Source organism: Leucoraja erinacea, chromosome 1 (assembly GCF_028641065.1).
Source record: "Leucoraja erinacea ecotype New England chromosome 1, Leri_hhj_1, whole genome shotgun sequence".
Taxonomy (NCBI): Eukaryota; Metazoa; Chordata; class Chondrichthyes; order Rajiformes; family Rajidae; genus Leucoraja; species Leucoraja erinaceus.
The window spans coordinates 151,600,725-151,620,844 of NC_073377.1; the positions used below are offsets into that span (position 1 = coordinate 151,600,725).

At 40.9% G+C, this 20,120-nt stretch overlaps 1 protein-coding gene across 4 annotated transcripts in view; it reads left to right on the forward strand.

Moving 5' to 3' along the window:
- The window catches only part of fnip2 (folliculin interacting protein 2), a 66,806-nt gene that overhangs the window by 23,467 nt on the left and 23,219 nt on the right, over nt 1-20,120 (forward strand). For 2 of the 4 annotated variants that reach the window (XM_055645910.1, XM_055645925.1), the window contains exons 2-7: nt 3,636-3,762; nt 12,080-12,202; nt 13,051-13,151; nt 15,824-15,895; nt 16,869-16,969; nt 17,067-17,156. In XM_055645910.1, the coding sequence (XP_055501885.1) occupies nt 3,636-3,762; nt 12,080-12,202; nt 13,051-13,151; nt 15,824-15,895; nt 16,869-16,969; nt 17,067-17,156 (614 nt within the window). Of the gene's footprint in view, nt 1-3,635; nt 3,763-12,079; nt 12,203-13,050; nt 13,152-15,823; nt 15,896-16,868; nt 16,970-17,066; nt 17,252-20,120 lie in introns of those variants that run through there. The other 2 variants (XM_055645916.1, XM_055645933.1) reach the window with 2 other exon arrangements.

Sequence of the window (20,120 nt, forward strand, 5' to 3'; positions counted from 1 at the left end):
GCAATCCCAGAACACTAAGTCCTGCCAGGAAGTTTTTTAACTTTAAAACAGGGAGGCTGAACAGGAGGGGACGAAGTGCTGGGGGACGCAGGGGAAGTGCAATTAGATTATTTTTTAAAGTCCTGGCAGCAAGTGCAATTGGACACGGAATACTTTCGCAACTCAGCAGGTCAAGCTGTATCTCTGGACAGACTGACGTCAATACAAACCTTCTGACTCTCACAGTTACCTTGATTGCACTTTCTCCCTCCCTGCCTCTTTCAAAGATGCCATCACCTACTCTCAATTCTTCCGACTGCACTGCATCTGCTCCCAAGATGAAGCTTTCCATGCGAGGAAATCTGAGGCCCTCATTAGTGAACGTGGCCCTCACTCCCTCCCCAGACACAACAATGACCCGGTTTCCTTGGTCCTCGTCTTTCACGCTGCCAGCCTCCGCATGCAAATCATTATTCTCCAACATTTCCATCGCCTCCAACTTGATCCCACCACTTATCACATCTTCACATCTGCCTTCCGCAGAGACCGTTCCCTTTGCAGCTCGTTGGTTCACTCATCCATTCCCACACAACCCACCCCCTCTTCAAGCACTTTCTCCTGCAACTGCAGGAGATAACTTGTACCTCCTCCCTCAAATCTGTCCAGGGACCCTGACAGACCTTCCAGGTGAGACAGTGGTTCACATGCACCTCCTCTAACCTCATCTACGGCATTCAGTATTCCCGATGTGGGCTTCTGTACATTGGCAACACAAACTGTAAACTCTGTGACCGTTTTGCTGTACACTTACGCTCGGTCCACAGGGGCTGCTGGATCTCCTGGTTGCTAACCACTAACTCCACTTCCCATTCCCATGCTGATCTTTCTGTGCTGGGCTTCCTCCATTGCCAGAGTGAGGCCACACACAAATTTGAGGAATGGTACCTCATATTTCGCTTGGATAGCTTGCAACCCAGCGGTATGAAGGTGGAATTCTCCAATGTTAGATAATTACAAATGCCTCCTTCCTCGTTCTCCCATCCTTTTCGCCCCCTTCCTTCCCCCCCCCTCCCCTTCTCCAGTTCTTCCCACCTCCTCCACTATAATCAGTCTGAAGAAGAGTCTCAACCCGAGACGTCATCTATCCATTTTCTCCAGATGCTGCCTAGACCCACTGAGATATTCTATGTTTATCAACAACGTTGGTTTGGTGCCTATAAACTGGTTTCGAATTGATTATGTTATAGTAGCGTGTTTATTGGCTGGGTCTTCCAAGCTCACAAGGAAATCCTGTAAATATATCATCACTTCACTGTGATCACGCCAGTTGGCATATTTACTGAGGAACTTAATTGGGACGTGTGGCATTTCAGTCCTTTGAAGAATGAACATGTGCTTTAACAAAAACAAAGTATTTGAATGACTGAGAAGATCGGGTAACCTTCTGTGGTAGAGAAATAGTTAATATTTCAATCTAAAATTCTGACACCAGTTTTGTTTTTAATTTGTCGGGAGCCTTGAAACCAGTACAGTAGTAAGTGCCTCAGCAATAATGAGTTGAATGAGGAAATTCTCAATGGGTAATGTAAAGATCAACATCTATACAAACAGATCATTTTTATTCTGCACTTGAAGATTTAATCTGATTATTGCAGAAAAATTGAGTATTATTTAAGGGAATGTCAGGATTAATAATTTGAGCCATTATATTTGTATGTTATGTATTAACAGTATTGGGCGAGCTCTGTGGCAGATTGTTTGAGCACATCAGGAAAAAGCAATGTTTAGCTGCAGATGACGGCTATTTCTAATACAGAGAAGTCCATACTTGTGCAGATTACTGACGTACTGCCAAACCCAAAACATAATCTCCGCGTATACCAGGAGTAGAGTCAAGATGATAATGTGTAATTTGTGTTTGTATATAGTTTTGTATCATGATTTTGAAACTTTATCCAGTAGTGCCCTAAATTGCATTGTTCAATCTATATCTTAGGCAGTTCCTCGGCATCAATCTGAATATATCCAAATAATAATAATAATAATAATTTTATTTATAGAGCACTTTAAAAACTAACATAGCTGCAACAAATGAACATTGACAGCTAAGATGTACAAATTTTCCCTCAATTTATTGTCTCCAGCTGGTGGAAATGGTCTCTTGGTATCTACTCAGTCAGGCACCTTCTTCAGTGTTGTGATCTGCAATCCCCAATTTTGCATTTAAACCACATCAACAATGTGTGTAAGCGCAAATTGCATGATATTGGGGTAGCATTGGAAGGGAAAATCCAATCAATTTAGTCACAAGTTATTTCTGCAGTGAAATATTTGATAATTTTTGTTGTTTTTTTGAATTTTTGATAATTACTGTTGTTTTAGATGTTGGTTAAAATTGCAACAAAAGATTAAATTTTAAAAGCAATCCCAGAGAGATATCGTAAAGGTCCCATGAAATTGAAAATCAAGTAGCTGAAAGAAATTTTAGGCATTTTTTTCCGAGACAATTTCAATATGCTGACACTATGTGTTCCACACTTGTGACCAGTGTAGAATAAATATTAATTCATTTTATTAGCCATTGATAATGTGATTTACTATAGTTTTGTATTGATAGCTTCTCGGGTATCGAACAAAATAAAAGTTACATAATCTGGGTCAGAAACATAGAAAATAGGTGCAGGAGTATGCCATTCGGCCCTTCGAGCCTGCACCGCCATTCAATATGATCATGGCTGATCATCCAACTCGGTATCCTTAAGGGCCTTCTCTCCATACCCCCTGATCCCTTTAGCCACAAGGGCCACATCTAACTCCCTCTTAAATATAGCCAATGAACTGGCCTCAACTACCTTCTGTGGCAGAAAATTCCAGAGATTTCTCATCTCGGTCCTAAAAGATTTCCCCCTTATCCTTAAACTGTGACCCCCTTGTTCCGGACTTCCCCAACATCGGGAACAATCTTCCTGCATCTAGCCTGTCCAACCCCTTAAGAATTTTGTACGTTTCAGTAAGATCCATCCCCCCCCCTCAAACTTCTAAATTCTAGCGAGTACAAGCCGAGTACAAGGTTGTCTGTATTGATGATTTATCCAGTACATCTTGAAAAATATGTTTGCATCCACTGCATGTCAGTCTGAAGAAGAGTCTCGACCTGAAACTTCACCCATTTCTTCTCTCCAGAGACACTGCCCGTCCTGCTGAGTTACTCCAGCATTTTGTGTCTTTCTTGGATTTAAACCAGCATCTGCAGTTCCTTCATACACATTACGTGTAATGTAGATTGGTTAGGATTGACAGGATTTGTGTGCATGTGGCATAATAAGTCTACATGTAGAGAAACTTACCTAAGGAAAAATACAAGAAGTCGCTTAACTCTCCATGCAAGTCTCTGATTACTGCTCTCAGTAATCCTTGACATTCTCACCTCTTAGGAAGTGAGCCCAGGCAAGCATAAAACTAATTTGCACTATCCCTTAAAGGTATGCTTATATTCATAATTATATGAACTTGTTCAATTTATTTCCTGTGGGTAAGTTTCTTGCAATACATTTGCTTTTATTCATTCTGCCACATTTGTTCTGTTGAGCAAACAGTTTAACATTGCAGAAACGCATCAAAGACTACTCTTCATTCCTAATATCTTCCTTTTACAGCTGGAGACTTGTAGAGTTTCAACTTGACCAGATTCGACTGATTGTTTACCAGGATTGTGAAAGGAGAGGCAGACATGTTCTTTTTGATTCTAAAGCAGTGCGCAAAGTTGAAGGTGCCAACGTGCAGGTAACTAACAACGGTTTGGAAAGATTTTGACTACATGAATGCACTGTTTAAAGATAAAGACATTCGTATGGGAGATATTCTTTGCAAAAGATATGATGGATGTAGTATATCTCACCACGCTTGTGATAAGAGTATGGTATAATCGGCCTAATTTTAATGAAGAAAATAGTGAGTTCAAAAATATATCAGCACTCTACTGTCATGTACTGGAATTATGTAACCCAATTTACAGTTTATAAATGATAATTGGGGAAAAATGGCAACGTAAATTTAGTTTATGCCCTTATCATAACATTAGCTCCCATGATCAAGCCTGATGTCAGTGCCACTGGGGCAGATGATCAAAAGCTGTGGTTTTAAAGCAGTGTCCCAGGGGGGGGGGGGGGGGGGGGGGGGGGGGGGAGGGGGGGGGGGGGGGGGGGGGGAGAGGGATGATGATAGTTTTAGCAAAGTCACTGGTGGTGGAGTGAATAGATCCCAAGGATCAATAGGCAGAAACTGAAAGCGTCCAGATTCTTTGAAATGAAGCAAATGAGAAATGTTAGAGATGAGGAATGGTAAATCTGGATGAAAGCTTTGCTTGATCTCAAAACCGTACCAAAAAGGCACTTGCTGCTTGGATTCTTCTATTCGTGTCGCTCTCTGCTACAGGGTTCCCAAGGCTTAGTAAACTGAGTAGCCTGTCGTTAAAAATAGAATGTTAAAATAAGGATTGGTGGCAGTTGTCCTTGCCTGACACGAGTTGAAATCCTACCTGGCAGCTGTGGAATTTAAATTTGAATAATCTGGAAAAAGAACCAAAAGTCACAGCAATGATAACTGCTGGATAATTGCAAAAACCCTTTCTAATGTACTTTAGGGAATGAATTCTGTTATCGCCACCCATGTATGACTCCAGACCCACTAATGCAGTTGACTAAATTACCCTCTAAAGTGGCTCAGTAAGTCTCCCATTCCCAACGTATTGGAATAAGTTAATGCTACCAAAGATTGACCTACACCTCCATTGCCTAATCTGTGTGTCTCCCTTTCCTAACTTCCCCTTTCATCTCTACTTGTCTACTCCGCCAGACTTCTTCAAACATGGATACAATACTCAATTCTTCATTCCTTCACCAAACCCATTATTATATATTGTAAATATTGAGGTAGACAACTTGTCCCATTCTGTCGAAACATGACAAAATATCTTCTAAATGCCCACCAAACCTTGCTTAAACTTTCCACTGCTAGACATGAATCTATGTTTGTTCTTTCTCGCAAGATAATACTACTTTAGATTCTCAGTCATTCTATTTAAGGTGATGGATCCTGGTAACTTTCTGATAGCTGATGACGACGCTATTTGATGTAGTCGGTTGCTATGAAGTCACCCGTGCCAAAAAAGAAAACAATGCCAATTTGTGGAAAACAAAACTCTGACAGTTTCCTCATTCTCCAGACCAATCAGGCAAAGTTTACGTGACCCCGTAATCGGAAATGTATTTTCCTATTGATTGTGAATAGTTGCTACACTGATTCCTGAAATGACAGGACTGGCACGGAGAAAGACAGCATCAGTTCGCTAGAGTGAAGAGAGTTGGAGGATCTCATTAAAAACCTACAACATTCTAGCAGCAGGGAACCTGTGGCATTCTTTATTAAAAGTAGTTTAAGCCAAATCATTAAATATATTTTAAGTGTTATATATAGTTCTTGGGGCTATTTCAATCCCTGTGGAAAGCTTCCTCCAATCTGAAAACCAATTGCCATGACCCTTTGTAGCCTGTTACTCAGTCAATCATGTTTCATTGCTCTCAATGCTCCTTTTATGCTGTGTGCTTCAACTTTTGTAACATCTTATCAAAAGTTTTCTGGAAGACCATGAATGCCACGTCAACTACAATATTCTCATTCAGTCTACCCATACCAACTGAAATTTCTATCAATTGATTGAACATAATTTCCTTTTAACAAAACGTGACTGTTTTGTCTTAAATAATCTATTTTCATCCAAATAACTTAATCCTGCCCTGAATCAATGCTTTCAGAAGCTTTCCATCGCAGGTTAACCTGACTAGCTCATTGTGGCTGGAATTATCCTGACTTCCTTTGATGAACAATGGAATAACATCATCTCTAGTAAATGTCCTTTGGAATCAACCACAGAACCATAATCTTTGGATATTAACCTTGCAATGACTTCTTGCATTTCTCTTAATTGGTAAGTTGTCAGGACTGAATAGGTTGCATCCTCATACTTTTAATTTCAGTCAACTTTCCCAATGTCTTTATGCTATTAATTTTGAGCATATGTAGCATCTCAACTGTCTCCACCTCCATCACTATTACTTTGAATTCGCAATTATCCTTCAAGATAGATATATAGTCATTTAGTCTATTAACACTTTCAGCATCCATGTGCAAGTTCCAATTCTGCCTTTGATATGCCCCATTGCTTCATGTACCACCTCTTTACCACTGATATATCAAAAGACGTCTGAATTGCTACAGTGCTGATAGCTAATTTCCTTTCATATCCACTCTCTGCATCTGTTTTAGTTTTAAGCCCTTTTGTTTCTTTTGTAATCGCCATATTCTAGCGATCACCCTAATTTTTCTAAAATGTATCTGCGTCATTAAACCTTTAAATGCGTCGATTGATCTTGCTTCCACACTACACCCCTCTGAGATAGAGAATTTGAGATTCTGTACGGAGAAATTCCTCTGTATCTTTGTTTCAAATGACTGCCCACTTAACTTGTAATCATGGCTGCCTCTTCCACAGTGTCATAGTTATACCCTGTGGAAACAGGCCGTTCAGCCCACACCAACCAACATGTCCCATTTATACTAGTCCCTCTTGCCTGAGTTTAGCCCATATAAACCTGTCCTATCCATGTGCTTTCTAATTGCGATAGTCCCTCCCTCAACTACCTCCTCCGCCAGCTTGTTCCATAAACTCACCATCCCTTGCGTGAAAAAGTCGCCCCTCAGATTCCTATGAAATCTTTCCCCTTTCACCTTAAATCTAAGTCCTCTGGTTCTTTATTTCCCCCCCCACTCTGGACAAGAAACTCGGTGTGTCCAACTATCTATTCCTCTCATGATTTTATACACCTCTATAAGATCAGCCCTTACACCCCTTATCCTCCTGTGTTCAAGGAAATAGAGTCCCAGCCTGCTCAACCTCTCCCTTTTGCTCAGACCCTCAAGTCCTGGCAACATTCTGGTAAATCTCCTCTGCATCCTTTCCAACTTAACAGCATCTTTCTAATAACATGGTGCCCAGAACTGAACACAATACTCTAAATGTAGCCTCACCAAAGTCTTATATAACTGCAACATGACCTCCCAACTTCTATACTCAATACTGAATGTGCCAAAAGCTCTTTTGACCACCCCATCTACTTGTGACGCCACCTTCGAGAAACAATATACCTGCACTCCTAGATCCCTTTGCTCAACAATACTTCCCAGAGGCCTACAATTTACAGTGCAGGTCCTACCCATGTTAGACTTTCCATAATACAATGCCTCACATTTCTCTGTATTCAATGTTGATTCCATCAACCGTTCCTCAGCCCACCTGGCCAAATGACCAAGATCCTGCTGCAATTTTTGACAACTATCTTCACACAATACCACCCACTTTTATATCATCTGCAAATTGTGGATATATTTTAGCTTTATATGTATATTAGATGCTGTATATCTTGTACATTAATAGAAACTCTTGCAGTTTGATTATTACTTGCCAGTTTACTCATTCCATTCTCTTCCTCCTTTGAGGTTCTTCGTCCTCAACAGCTGGTTTCAGAAAATTTCCCATTCCTCTGGTCTACCAATAGTTTTTGGCACTTTGCTCTAGTTTTGGTCCTTGATTTCCTTTTGTTAATCATGGACTATTCATCTTTATCATTGTCTCTATTTCTGATTGGGTTAAATTTCCCATGAGCACATTGAAGTTGTTGCTAAAATAATTGCCTCTATTCATTTATTAATGCCTCCATTCATTTATTAACTGAACTTATTTTTACCAGTCATTTTTTCCTTCATACCTTTGTACTTTCCCTTATTTGAGTTGAGGGCACTGGTTTTGAGGACCCAAGGGGTTAGTTCTCATCTCTGGATCAAAGCTGGGAACTGAACATCCAAGCACACACATCCTATTGAAAAGACAGGCATGTGGGCAGAGGTGGTGGGGTGGCTCTGTTGGTGAGGAATGAAATCTGATCCTTAACAAGAAACTACATAGGAACAGAATATGTAGAATCCTTGGGGGTAGAGTTTGGAAAAACTGCGAGGGTAAAAAGATCCTGATGGAAGTAATTATTAAGCCTTCAAATAGTAGCCAGGAGGTAGGATACAAATTATGTCAGGTGATCAAAAAGGCATGTAAGAAAGGCAATGTTAGTGTGGTCATGGGGAATTTCAAGATGCTGATAGACTGGGAGAATCAGATCGGTACTGGGTCCCAAGAGAAGAAATTTGTAGAATGGCCAATGAGATTGCTTTTTAGAGCAGCTTGTGGTCGAGTCCACAATGGGGGGGAAAGCAGTTCTGGATTTGTTGTTGTGTAATGAACCAGATTTGATTAGGGAGCTTAAGGTGAAGGAACCCCATGGCATTGATCATACGTGATAGAATTCAACCTGCAGTTTGAGAGGGGAAAAGCCGAAAACAGATGCATTAATATTACTGTTGAATAAAGATAACAACAGAGGCATGAGGAAGGAGCTGGCTATAGCTCATTAGACGGGAACCCTAGCGGGAATGGAACATCAATGACAGGAGTTTCTGGGAGCAATTCAGAAGATGAAAAAACTTTTCATCTCCAAGAGGAAGAAACATACTAAGGTTAGAATGAGGTGACCATGGCTGACAAAAGAAGTCAAAGATAGCATAACAAGAAGGCATCAAATATGGCAAAGATTGGTGGGAAGCTAGAGGATTGGGAAGCGTTTAAAAACCAACAGAAGGCAACTGAAAAAGCAATACGAGGAAAAAAGGTGAAATATGAAGGTAAGCTAGTCAATAATATAAGAGGACACCAAAAGTTTCTTCAGATATGTAAAGAGTAAAAGAGGCAGGAGTGGATGTTGGAGCACTCGAAAATGACAATGGAAAAGTTGAGAGAGAGAGAGAGAGAGAGAGAAAAAGAGAGAGAGAGAGAGAGAGAGAGAGAGAGCTAATTCTGTGCACTTCATTGCCACAGGAAGTTGTGGAAGCCAAGTCATTTGGTCTGTTTAATGAGGAGATTGATAGGTTCTTCATTAGAATGGACATCAAATTTTATGGGGTGAAGGCATGAAAATTGAGTTGGGGGCGGGGGGGGGCATAAATAGATCAGCCATTATCGATTGGCGGAGTAGACTCGATGGTCCAAATGGCCTAATTGTTCTCCTGCCTGATCTTGTGAGTATCTAATTCCAGAATGTTGTGATCACTAGTGGAGGACCCTAATCTATGACATGACCATATCTAAAATAGCCAGTTTCTGGATAGCTTCTGTACCATAATTCCCTGGTGCACTCCACAAATCCCTCTTTCTTGATACTGTGCTGGTTTGATTAGTCAAATTGATAAGCTCATTAAAATCTCTCATGATAACTGCACTTTCCTTCTTGCAAGCCTTCAATATTTCCCCATCTTTGCTTTGTCCTACCATGACAACAGTTTGGGTGTCGACAGACCACATACATCAATGCTGCCATCCTCTTGTATTTCTTAATTTCCACAGTCTAATTCATTGCATGTACATCACTATGAACTCACCAGTGATTTCTTCCTTAGTAAACAACACTTCTGTGGCCCTCTAGTTTCATTTTTGCTTATTCTTGTGGAACATCTAATAACCTGGGATGTTGAGTTCCCAGTCCAGGCCATCCTTCACCCCTATTAAATATTGCATGTATTCAAATAGAGGCTTGAACTTTGACTTGGTGCAGTTGTTAGTTCCTCTGGTTCCAATATCTGCTGCACATTTTCACTGATAGTTATGCCTCTTCCTGCCACGCTTTGTTTTTTATTCTAAAACCTCCAAATTGAACCCTGTCCCTCATTCAGACTATATTACTTTTGTTGCAAGAGATCCGTGTCTGTTCCCCTAATTATACATTTACTATAGACAAAAGTGCTGGAGAAACTCAGCTGGTGCAGCAGCATCTATGGAGCGAAGGAAATAGGCAATGTTTCGGGCTGAAACCCTTCATTATTCATTCAGTTTTTTGTCCTTGGACTCATAGAGAGGTACAATGTGGAAACCGGCCCCTTACGTCCACCTTGTTTATGCTGACCAAATGGGTAAATGGGTCTAGTCCCATTTGCTCCATATTGCTACAAACCATTCCTATCCATATATACCATCTAAAAGTATTAATTGTATCCACCTCTTTCTTCTGGCATATCTCATTCTAGATACTGATTACCCTCTGGGGGGAAAAATTGCCGCTGATATCCTTGCATCACTCCTCACTCACATTGCCTTCTTTAGAATCCTCTATCCTGGAAGAAAGGACTGAGCATTCATTTTATCCATGATTTTGTGCACTTCAATGACTTCACCATTCAGTCTCCAACACGGCAAATCCAATCCAATCCAACTTTATTTGTTAAGCACTTTAAAACAGCCAATGTTGACCAAAGTGCTGTACAGAAGAATAAACAAGACATCATAAACAGACACCATAACAGCTCACATGAGGTGCAAAAATTACATATGAAATACAACAATAAATTAAAAGGCATAAAACATGAGTAAAAATAATAGCCACGGAATAAAAGCAATCAAAAAATAAGAAATTAAATCAAGTAAATAAATAAAGTTGACATCTTACTGGGTATCAAAGGCCACGGAGAAGAGATGGGTTTTAAGAAGTGAGCAAAGAGAAAAGTCACAGTCTATCCAGCCTCCCTATACCGCGAGCCCTCACATCTAGGTAACATCCTGGTTAATTGTTTCTGCACTCTTTCTAACTTAATGACATCCATCCTATAACTGGGTGACCAGAACTGCGCACACCATTCCAGGTTTTGCCTCTGCAGTGACTTATACAGCTGATGTACCAACCTTTCTTACTCTCCGTCCCTTCCGAAGGAAGGCAAATATGTCAAACCTCTTCACTACCCTGTCCAAATTACAGGGAACCATTCACATATACTCCCAAGATGACACAAAATGCTGGAGCAACTCAGCGGACCAGGCAGCATTTCTGGGTAGAAGGAATGGGTGACGTTTCGGGTCGAGAACCACCTTCAGTGAGACAAAATGTGTTACTCCAGCATTTTGTGTCTATCTTCAGTGTAAACCCGTATCCTTCCTGCACAGGTACTTTCAGATCTCTTTGTTCTATAACTCTCCAGGCTCTATCATTTACTGCGTAAGTTGAGTCTTGATTTTACGTACAAAAAAGCAATATCTCTCACTTTTCAGAGTTAAATTCCATTTGCCGTTCCTTGGCTTACCTACTAAACTGATATATATCTTGTTGTAAATTTGGATAACCTTCCTCAGTGTCCACTGCACCACCTATCTTTGTGTCATCTGCAAATTTACTAACAATTACATTGTCATCCAAATTGTTAATGCTTATAACAAACAGCAACTGACTCGGCACTGACACCACGGGTGCTCCAGTGGTCATAGGCCTCCAATCAGAAAAACAACCCTCCACAACTATTCCTTGACCCCTTTCTCTCAGCCAATTTTGAATCCAATTGTCTGGCTCACCATGTGATCTAACCTTCCAGCCAAACCTACGTTAGTTGACCTTCAATGGGCATAAAGGCTATAATGAATTCTGCAGCTGATGCAATTTCAGAATCCAGTACACAATGAGGAAAATAAAAACAGTCTTAAGCGGAGCAAAGAAGGATTGAAGAAACGAGTGGACTCAAAATACATTTTTAATGGAAGAATGAAAATGGCAATGAAAATAGTACAAATTTCGAGGTTGCAGGATCGCAGTCTTAGGTTTCAAATCTACACTTTGTTAATCGGGGGTGTGCTTACGTATTGCAATACTTTACTGGATTTTGTTAGAAAATAATTTCACTATTTGCACACGTGACAATAAAAGCACCATTGCGATGTCAGAATAAAATTGAAGTATATGTAAACTTACTTTAAAACTGCAGATGTGGAGTATAAAAGTAATGAATTTGGGTATGAAACCAATGATAACACACTGGTTAGATCTAATATTGTATCTAATTCTGTGCACCGCAAATTAAGAAGTATGTCAAAGGTGGTCACAATGAATATACTAGGTTATCAAGTTAAAGATTGTACATAAACCGCGCAAAAAAAATCCTGAAATTGACCTTCGTTTCCTAGAAAACTTCCGATGATCCATCCAAATTGCAACAAAAATGTTGCCCTACAAACAGCAGTGGCAACTGCACCCAGAATTCATCATCCAATGCCTCAAACACAAAGGAGCACATGCCCAGGTATCAGGTAAGTTGGCAAAGTGTAAATCAAGTCTATTATGGTAGACAGACTAAATTTTAACGTGAAATCCTAGGTATATTTGATGAAAAGTGTTTTTGTACCAAATAAGCACATCTGCTGGAGTGACGTACATTGAGTATTTTAATTTAGAGTTTTAATATTCATGTGAATGGAACTTTAAGCAAGATTTGCGACTTTATGAATTGCTGTGATCTACAATAGTTCATTCACGTTTTAACTGCAAGTAACACGGTGTTTTGTCTCCATATGTCTGCTTGGGGTCTTGCGTGCCAACACTCCTTTACTTTGGTGATCGGTTTACTAAAATTCCACACCTAAATATTTGTTTCAATAAGCCAATTTATTTCAGTTCCCATTTTGCTACTCATTGACCAAAAAACCTCACTTGGTTATAGTCATTATCAAAAAAAAAGTAAATGATTAAATGTTTATTTGCATTATGTAGCCAGTGCATGAGATCTTCACATTAAAAGACCCCAAATGAAAATTCCAGAAATTAAACTTTGTTTCGAATAAAATATTATAATTCTATTTTTGTTTTTCTTTAAAGTTCATCTTTTGAGGTGTCCATGATTAACGGTTAATAACAGGAAGACTCGAGCCTTAATGTAGCGAGATTAAAGTCTCAGAGCCTAATCCTCATACAATACGGCTGCCTTTGTGAGAAACTGGCATTTTACTTTGGATTGCAATAATGTTTCAAACATGACTTCACTTGAACACCAAAGATAGGTTCTTTACTCCTGGATTATAGTTGTTTTAAAAAGAAAGGGGGGATTTTTCTCTATTTGTTGACCCGTATGACTATTATCCACATGAGCTCTTGTTTGCAGTATTCTCGACCTGCATCTGATGTCAATATGCTTGGAGAAATGATGTTTGGCTCTGTTGCAATGAGTTACAAAGGCTCTACACTGAAAATACATCACATACGGTAAGCAATGTATCGGAGGTCACCTTATGTTCCATGCATTTACATTTATATGTGCTGAAATTAATTTAGTTTGACGTATTGAAATATCAAATGCATTGAAGTCTTCCATGTCCTTGCAAATATTAAAAAAATATATTTTGCTACACTATGATTTTGCTCAGTTGCTTTCGGTGGAGTCCATGGGAAATTATTCCATAGAAATTGCGCTAATAAACTAGAGCTTGCTCTATAATGTAAGATAGTGGAGAAGGTAGGATCATTTGTCACAACAGTGTGACATTTCTGATAAATTAGCAATATATTGTAGATAATTGAGTTGAATACAATAGACAATAGGTGCAGGAGTAGGCCATTCGATCCTTCGAGCCAGCACCACCATCCAATGTGATCATGGTTGATCATCCCCAATCAGTACCCTGTTCGTGCCTTCTCCCCACGTCCCCTGACTCCGCTATTTTTAAGAGCCCTATCTAGCTCTCTTGAAAGCACCCAGAGAACCTGCCTCCACTGCCTTCTGAGGCAGAGAATTTCACAGACTCACCACTCTCTGTGAGAAAAAGTGTTTCCTCGTCTCTGTTCTAAATGACTTACTCCTTATTCTTAAACTGTGGCCCCTGGTTCTGGACTCCCCCAACATCAGGAACATGTTTCTTGCCTCTAATGTGTCCAAGCCCTTAACAATCTTATATGTTTCAATGAGATGCCCTCTCATCCTTCTAAACGCCAGAGTGTACAAGCCCAGCTGCTCCATTCTCATGCATATGACAGTCCCGCCATCCCGGGAATTAACCTTGTAAACCTACGCTGCACTCCCTCAATAGCAAGTATGTCCTTCCTCAAATTAGGGGACCAAAACTGCACACAATACTCCAGGCGTGGTCTCACTAGGGCTCTGCACAACTGCAGAAGGACCTCTTTGCTTCTATATTCAATTCCTCTTATTATAAAGGCCAACATGCCATTCGCTATCTTCACTGCCTACTGTACCTGCATGCTTACTTTCATAGACTGATGTACAAGGACCCTCAGATCCCATTGTACTTCTTCCCCTTTTCCCAACTTGACGCCATTTAGATAGTAATCTGCCTTCCTGTTTTTACTACCAAAGTGGATAACCTCACATTTATCCGCATTAAACTTCATCTGCCATGCACCTGCCCACTCCCCCAACCCGTCCAAGTCGCCCTACATTCTCATAGCATCCTCCGCACAGTTCACACTATCACCCACCTTGGTGTCATCTGCAAATTTGTTAATGTTACTCTGTATCCCTTCATCCAAATCATTGATGATTATTGTAAATAGCTGCGGTCCCAGCACCGAGCCTTGCGGTACCCCACTAGTCACTGCCTGCCATTCTGAAAGGGACCTGTTAACCCCTACTCTTTGTTTCCTGTCTGCCAACCACTTCTCTATCCATGTCAGCACTCAACCCCCAATACCATGTGCCCTAATTTTGCCCACGAATCTCTTATGTGGGACCTTATCGAATGCTTTCTGAAAGTCCAGGTACACTACATCCACTGGCTCTCCCTTGGCCATTTTCCTAGTTACATCTTCAAAAAATTCCAGAAGATTAATCAAGCATGATTTCCCCTTCGTAATTCCATGCTGACTCGGACCGATCCTTTTACTGCTATCCAAATGTTCGGCTATCTCTTCTTTTATAATTGACTCCAGCATCTTCCCCACCACTGATGTCAGGGTAACTGGTCTATAATTCCCAGTTTTCTCTCTCCCGCCTTTCTTAAAATGTGGGATAACATTAGCTACCCTCCAATCCACAGGAACTGATCCCGAGTCTATAGAACATTGGAAAATTATCACCAATGCATCCATGATTTCTAGAGCCACTTCCTTAAGTACCCTGGGATGCAGACCATCAGGCCCTGGGGATTTATCAGTCTTCAGTCCCATCAGTCTATCCAACACCATTTCCTGCCTAATCCTCTGGCCACTACTATATCAGGAAGATTGTTTGTGTCCTCCTTAGTGAAGACAGATCCAAATTACCTGTTCAACTCATCTGCCACTTCCTTGTTCCCCATAATAAATTCACCTTTTTCAGTCTTCAAGGGTCCAACTTTGGTCTTAACTATGCTTTTCCTCTTCACATACCTAAAGAAGCTTTTACTATCCTGCTTTATATTCTTGGCTAGCTTACCTTCATATCTCATCTTTTCTTCCCATATTGTCTTTTTGGTTATCTTCTGTTGTTCTTTAAACATTACCCAATCCTCTTGCTTCCTGCTCATCTTTGCTACATTGTACTTCTTCACTTTAATTTTTATACTGTCCCTGACATCCCATGTCAGCCATGGTCGTCCCTTTCTCCCCTTGGAATCTTTCTTCCTCCTAGGAATTAACTGATCCTGCACCTTCTGTATTATTCCTAGAAATACCTGCCATTTTTGTTCCACTGTCATCCCTGCTAGAGTATCTTTCCAGTCAACTTTGGCCAGCTCCTCCCTCATGGCCCCATAGTCCCCTTTATTCAACTGCAACACTGACACCTCCGATCTACCCTTCGTCCTCACAAATTAATGATGTGTAAGAATCATAGCTGCAAACCACCACAGATGTGTTTCCTAATCTGAATTTCAGCAGAATGGTAATATTGCCTTTGATGTATTATACTTATTATTGAAATATTTTTGCATTTTTCTATTCAGATCTCCCCCTCAGCTGATGATCAGTAAGGTTTTCTCTGCCAGGATGGGCTCTGCTGGAGGAAGTTCAAACGTGTAAGATTCCACTAATGTAACTACTTGCAGTGAATATATAATTCATACTTGATTGAAAATGTTTTTATATCTCTGGTATGAAAATGTGTGATTAAATATTTAAAACATCTCTTCAGATACTGGCTGTAGATTTATATATGATAAAATGTTAGATGATAGATATAGGTGCAAAAACTAGTGTAGTGAAAACTAAGAACTGCAATTCTAACTCTTATTCCTGAGGATATTCATTGTTGGTATCACTACAAGGCAATTAATTATTGATTTCCGTGGCAATGTAATTTACCGGCTTACACAAAAATGCTGGAGAAACTCAGCGGGTGCAGCAGCATCTATGGAGCAAAGGAAATAGGCGACGTTTCGGGCCGAAACCCTTCTTCAGACCCCGAGTCAGAGTCTGAAGAAGGGTTTCGGCCCGAAACGTCGCCTATTTCCTTCGCTCCATAGATGCTGCTGCACCCGCTGAGTTTCTCCAGCATTTTTGTGTACCTTCGATCTTCCAGCATCTGCAGTTCCTGCTTGAATAATTTACCAGCTTGTTGTTTGTTCCTATTCCACAGTCCTCTGTCATATTTAGTTGCCCTTTTGTGAAACATTTTTGTAAATCGAGTATTATGTATTACATTATACTAAGGTAATTGAACTTGTTGAGCAGCATGAGAGGAATTGATCCGGTAGACACACAGTCTCTTGCCCGGAGTAGGGGAATCAAAAGTCAGAAGCTTTCTTTCAATTGGATAAAATAATATGTTGATATTATTCAAGTATCTCGTAACAACAACCTTCTTAGATATTTTCATACATTTTAAAGAGGGTATTTATAATAGAGTACAACTGTCGATCGCAGCTAGCACTTGTAATGTTGCAGTTTGCAGGTATATCCAGATGACCTATTAGCTTTTTAAAAAATAATTTATCTAGTTGATAAATATAGGGTTTGTATGTTTTCATGCGTTGGACCAATGTTTTCCAGGCTACATGACAGCTTTGAATGTATCAACCAGGAAAGCACTGCTGGAAATCCTTGTCCTGGTCAGAATGGTGGCAGCATTTTCCATGCTTGCAATAATCTGGGTAAGGATGGTCTTCAATGTTTTAATGATTTGCAATTATAACTTGTATTTTTACTTGTGTGGTCATTCTTGCTTTACCCTTTGTTTTATATCGACAGGTCGTTTGGTGGTTTGTGGCAGCAAACTGTTACTGTGTCCCGCAGATCAGGGGTCGCTCCGTCTCATCCGAAGCGCTTCTTTCTTTGCAGGTTCTGTGGAATGCTGAGCAGAGTGTGGCACACACAATGAGCATGCTGATTATCTCGTCGTGTTGAGATGCATAGCAGAATACAAAGGCAGAAAGGTTGTAAATGCATTTAATAAACCTGATTCAGAAGTGTATGTCCCCAAATTTTAATGCAAAATTCATCACCAAAAAAGGTGCTTTTGTAAATGCAATTTGCATAGTTGAAGAAATAGATAATTTCTTGTTAATGAATTCTGCCTATGCATTCAACAGCAGTGGATTGATTGATACACGGATGTTGTTTTCAGTTTTTGCTTCCAAATGACAATGTTTTCCACCACTGTTTTGTCTCATCTTTAATTGTGCAATGTTTGGTTGTGTGCTTAACTAATCTGAAGAATACCAGTTTGTATTTTGTTTGTGTATACAATGCATTCAGAAATTATTCGGACCCCTTCACTTTTTCCCGCATTTTGTTATGTTACAGCACTATTTTAAAATGGATTAAATTCTTTTTTTTTAATCATCAATCTACGCACAATACCCCAGAATGAAGAAGTGAAAACAGGTGTTGAGCTCAGGTTCATCCGGTTTCAATTGATTATCCTTGATGTTTCTACAACTTGATTGGAGTCCACCCGTGGTAAATTAAATTGATTGGACAGTATTTGGAAAGGCACACGCCTGTCTATATAAGGTCCCACAGTTCATAGTGCATGTCAGAGCAAAAACCAAGCCATGAATATGAAGGAATTGTCCGTAGACCTTCGAGACAGGATTATGTCAAGACAGAGATCTGGGGAAGGATATAAAATAATCTCTGCAGCATTGCAGGTCCCGAAGAGCACAGTGGCCTCCGTCATTCTTAAATGGAAGAACTTTGGAACCACCAGGACTCTTCATCGAGCTGGCCACCCGGCCAAACTGATCAATCGGGGGAGAAGGGCATTGGTCAGGGAGGTGACCAAGTACCCAATGGTCACTCTGACAGAGCTCCAGAGTTCCTGTGTGGAGATGGGAGAACCTTCCAGAAGGACAACTATATCTGCAGCACTCCACCAATCGGGCCTTTATGGCAGAGTGGCCAGACGGAAGCCACTCCACAATAAAAGGCACATGACAGCCCGCTTGGAGTTTGCCCAAAGGCATGAGAACCAAGATACTCTGGTCTGATGAAACCAAGATTAAACTCCTTGGTATGGATGCCAAGTGTCACGTCTGGAGGAAACCAGGCAGGGCTCATCACCTGGCCCATGCCATACATACCATGGTGGTGGCAGCATCATGCTGTGGGGATGTTTTTCAGGGGCAGGAACTGGGAGACTAGTCAGTATCAAGGGAAAGATGAACGGAGCAAAGTTAGAGAGATCCTTAATGAAAATCTGCTCCAGAGCTTTCTGGACCAGACGGGGGGGGAGATTCACCTTCCAACAGGACAACGACCCTAAGCACACAGCCAAGACCTCGCAAGAGTGGCTTCAAGTCTGTGAATGGCCTTGAGTGGCCCAGCCAGAGACCGGACTTGAACCCAATCGAACCTCTCTGGAGGGATCTGAAAATAGCTGTGCAACGATGCTCCCCATCCAACATGACAGAGCTTGAGAGGATCTGCAGAGAAGAATGGGAGAAATTACCCAAATACAGGTGTGCCAAGCTTGTAATGTCATACCCAAGAAGACTTGAGGCTGTGATCACTGCCAAAGGTGCCTCAACAAAGTACTGAGTAAAGGGTCTGAATATTTATGTAAATGTGATATTTCAGTTATTTATTTTTAATTACAAAAATTTCCTAAACACCTGCTTTTGCTTCTTCATTCTGGGGTATTGTGTGTAGATTGATGATATTAAAAAATGAATTTAATCAATTTTAAAATAAGGCTGTTATGTAACAAAGTGAAGGGGTCTGAATACTGTCTGAATGCACTGTGTATGGGACATGAAATGAAAATAATTCTTACGAGCCAATTGACTGCTTAGATTTGAATTTACTAACGACACTGAATTTGTAAAAGATTTACCGTTTTAGAAGTTGCATGGTTCTGCATGTAGATTGTAATTTGTCAGCTTAATTTGACTACACAAAGTGGAAGATTGCATATCTAAAATTGTACCATAGGATTTTTGTACCCAAACATGCTCCAAATGGAGATATCAATTAATCCAGCATGCTTTGAGATTTGGTGGATATGAGCAGATTTTTGAGACTATAGGATGTTATTGCCAATAGTCCAACACTCTTTCATGGGGTTAAGCAGTGGAATAATATAATCTTCCAGTGAACTAAGTAAGTTTAAAGGGAGTGTGGGTAAACAGAGGCCAGGTATGTTTCCAGGGAATGCCAGACCCAGTTCGTGGTGTGCGAAAAGGAGCACAGCTATCGGCACCTGGTGAGCCAAATGTCAGGATTTCTGAATAATTGTTTCTATTAGTATTTTATTAGTACAGGTTCACAACCTTTTATCCGAAAGCCTTGGGACCAGACACTTGTTGGAATTCGGACATTTTCGGATTTCCGAACGGAAGATTTTTAGCATAGATTAGGTAGGCAGCGCGGGCGGCTTGAAAAGTCTGGAACGGCTGCCTCGTCCCCGGAGACCGGGGAATCATTGTAAATCATTACATAAATGTTAGTCAGTTAGTTTGGAGGGATTTTATGTGGTGGTGGTGGGGTGAAGGGGGAAACTTTAATTCTTAGTCCCCTACCTGGTCGGCGACTCCCAACATCGCGGAGCTGGGGGCTCCGTCCGGCCACCGGCGGCGCCGGTTGGAGCTCCGACCCTGGCAACTCTACCCCTGGCTGCGAGGCGCTACAAATCCAGCGCTGCCCGCGGCTGGATGCCAGCAGTCCCAGCTCCGCGAATGTTGGGAGTCGGCGGCCACAGCGCTCCGGAGCTTAACGCACGGCGACCCGGTAAGGCATTGCCCGCTCCCCGCTGGTATCCCAGTGCTGCGACGCTGCCGACTCCCAACATTCGTGGAGCTGGGG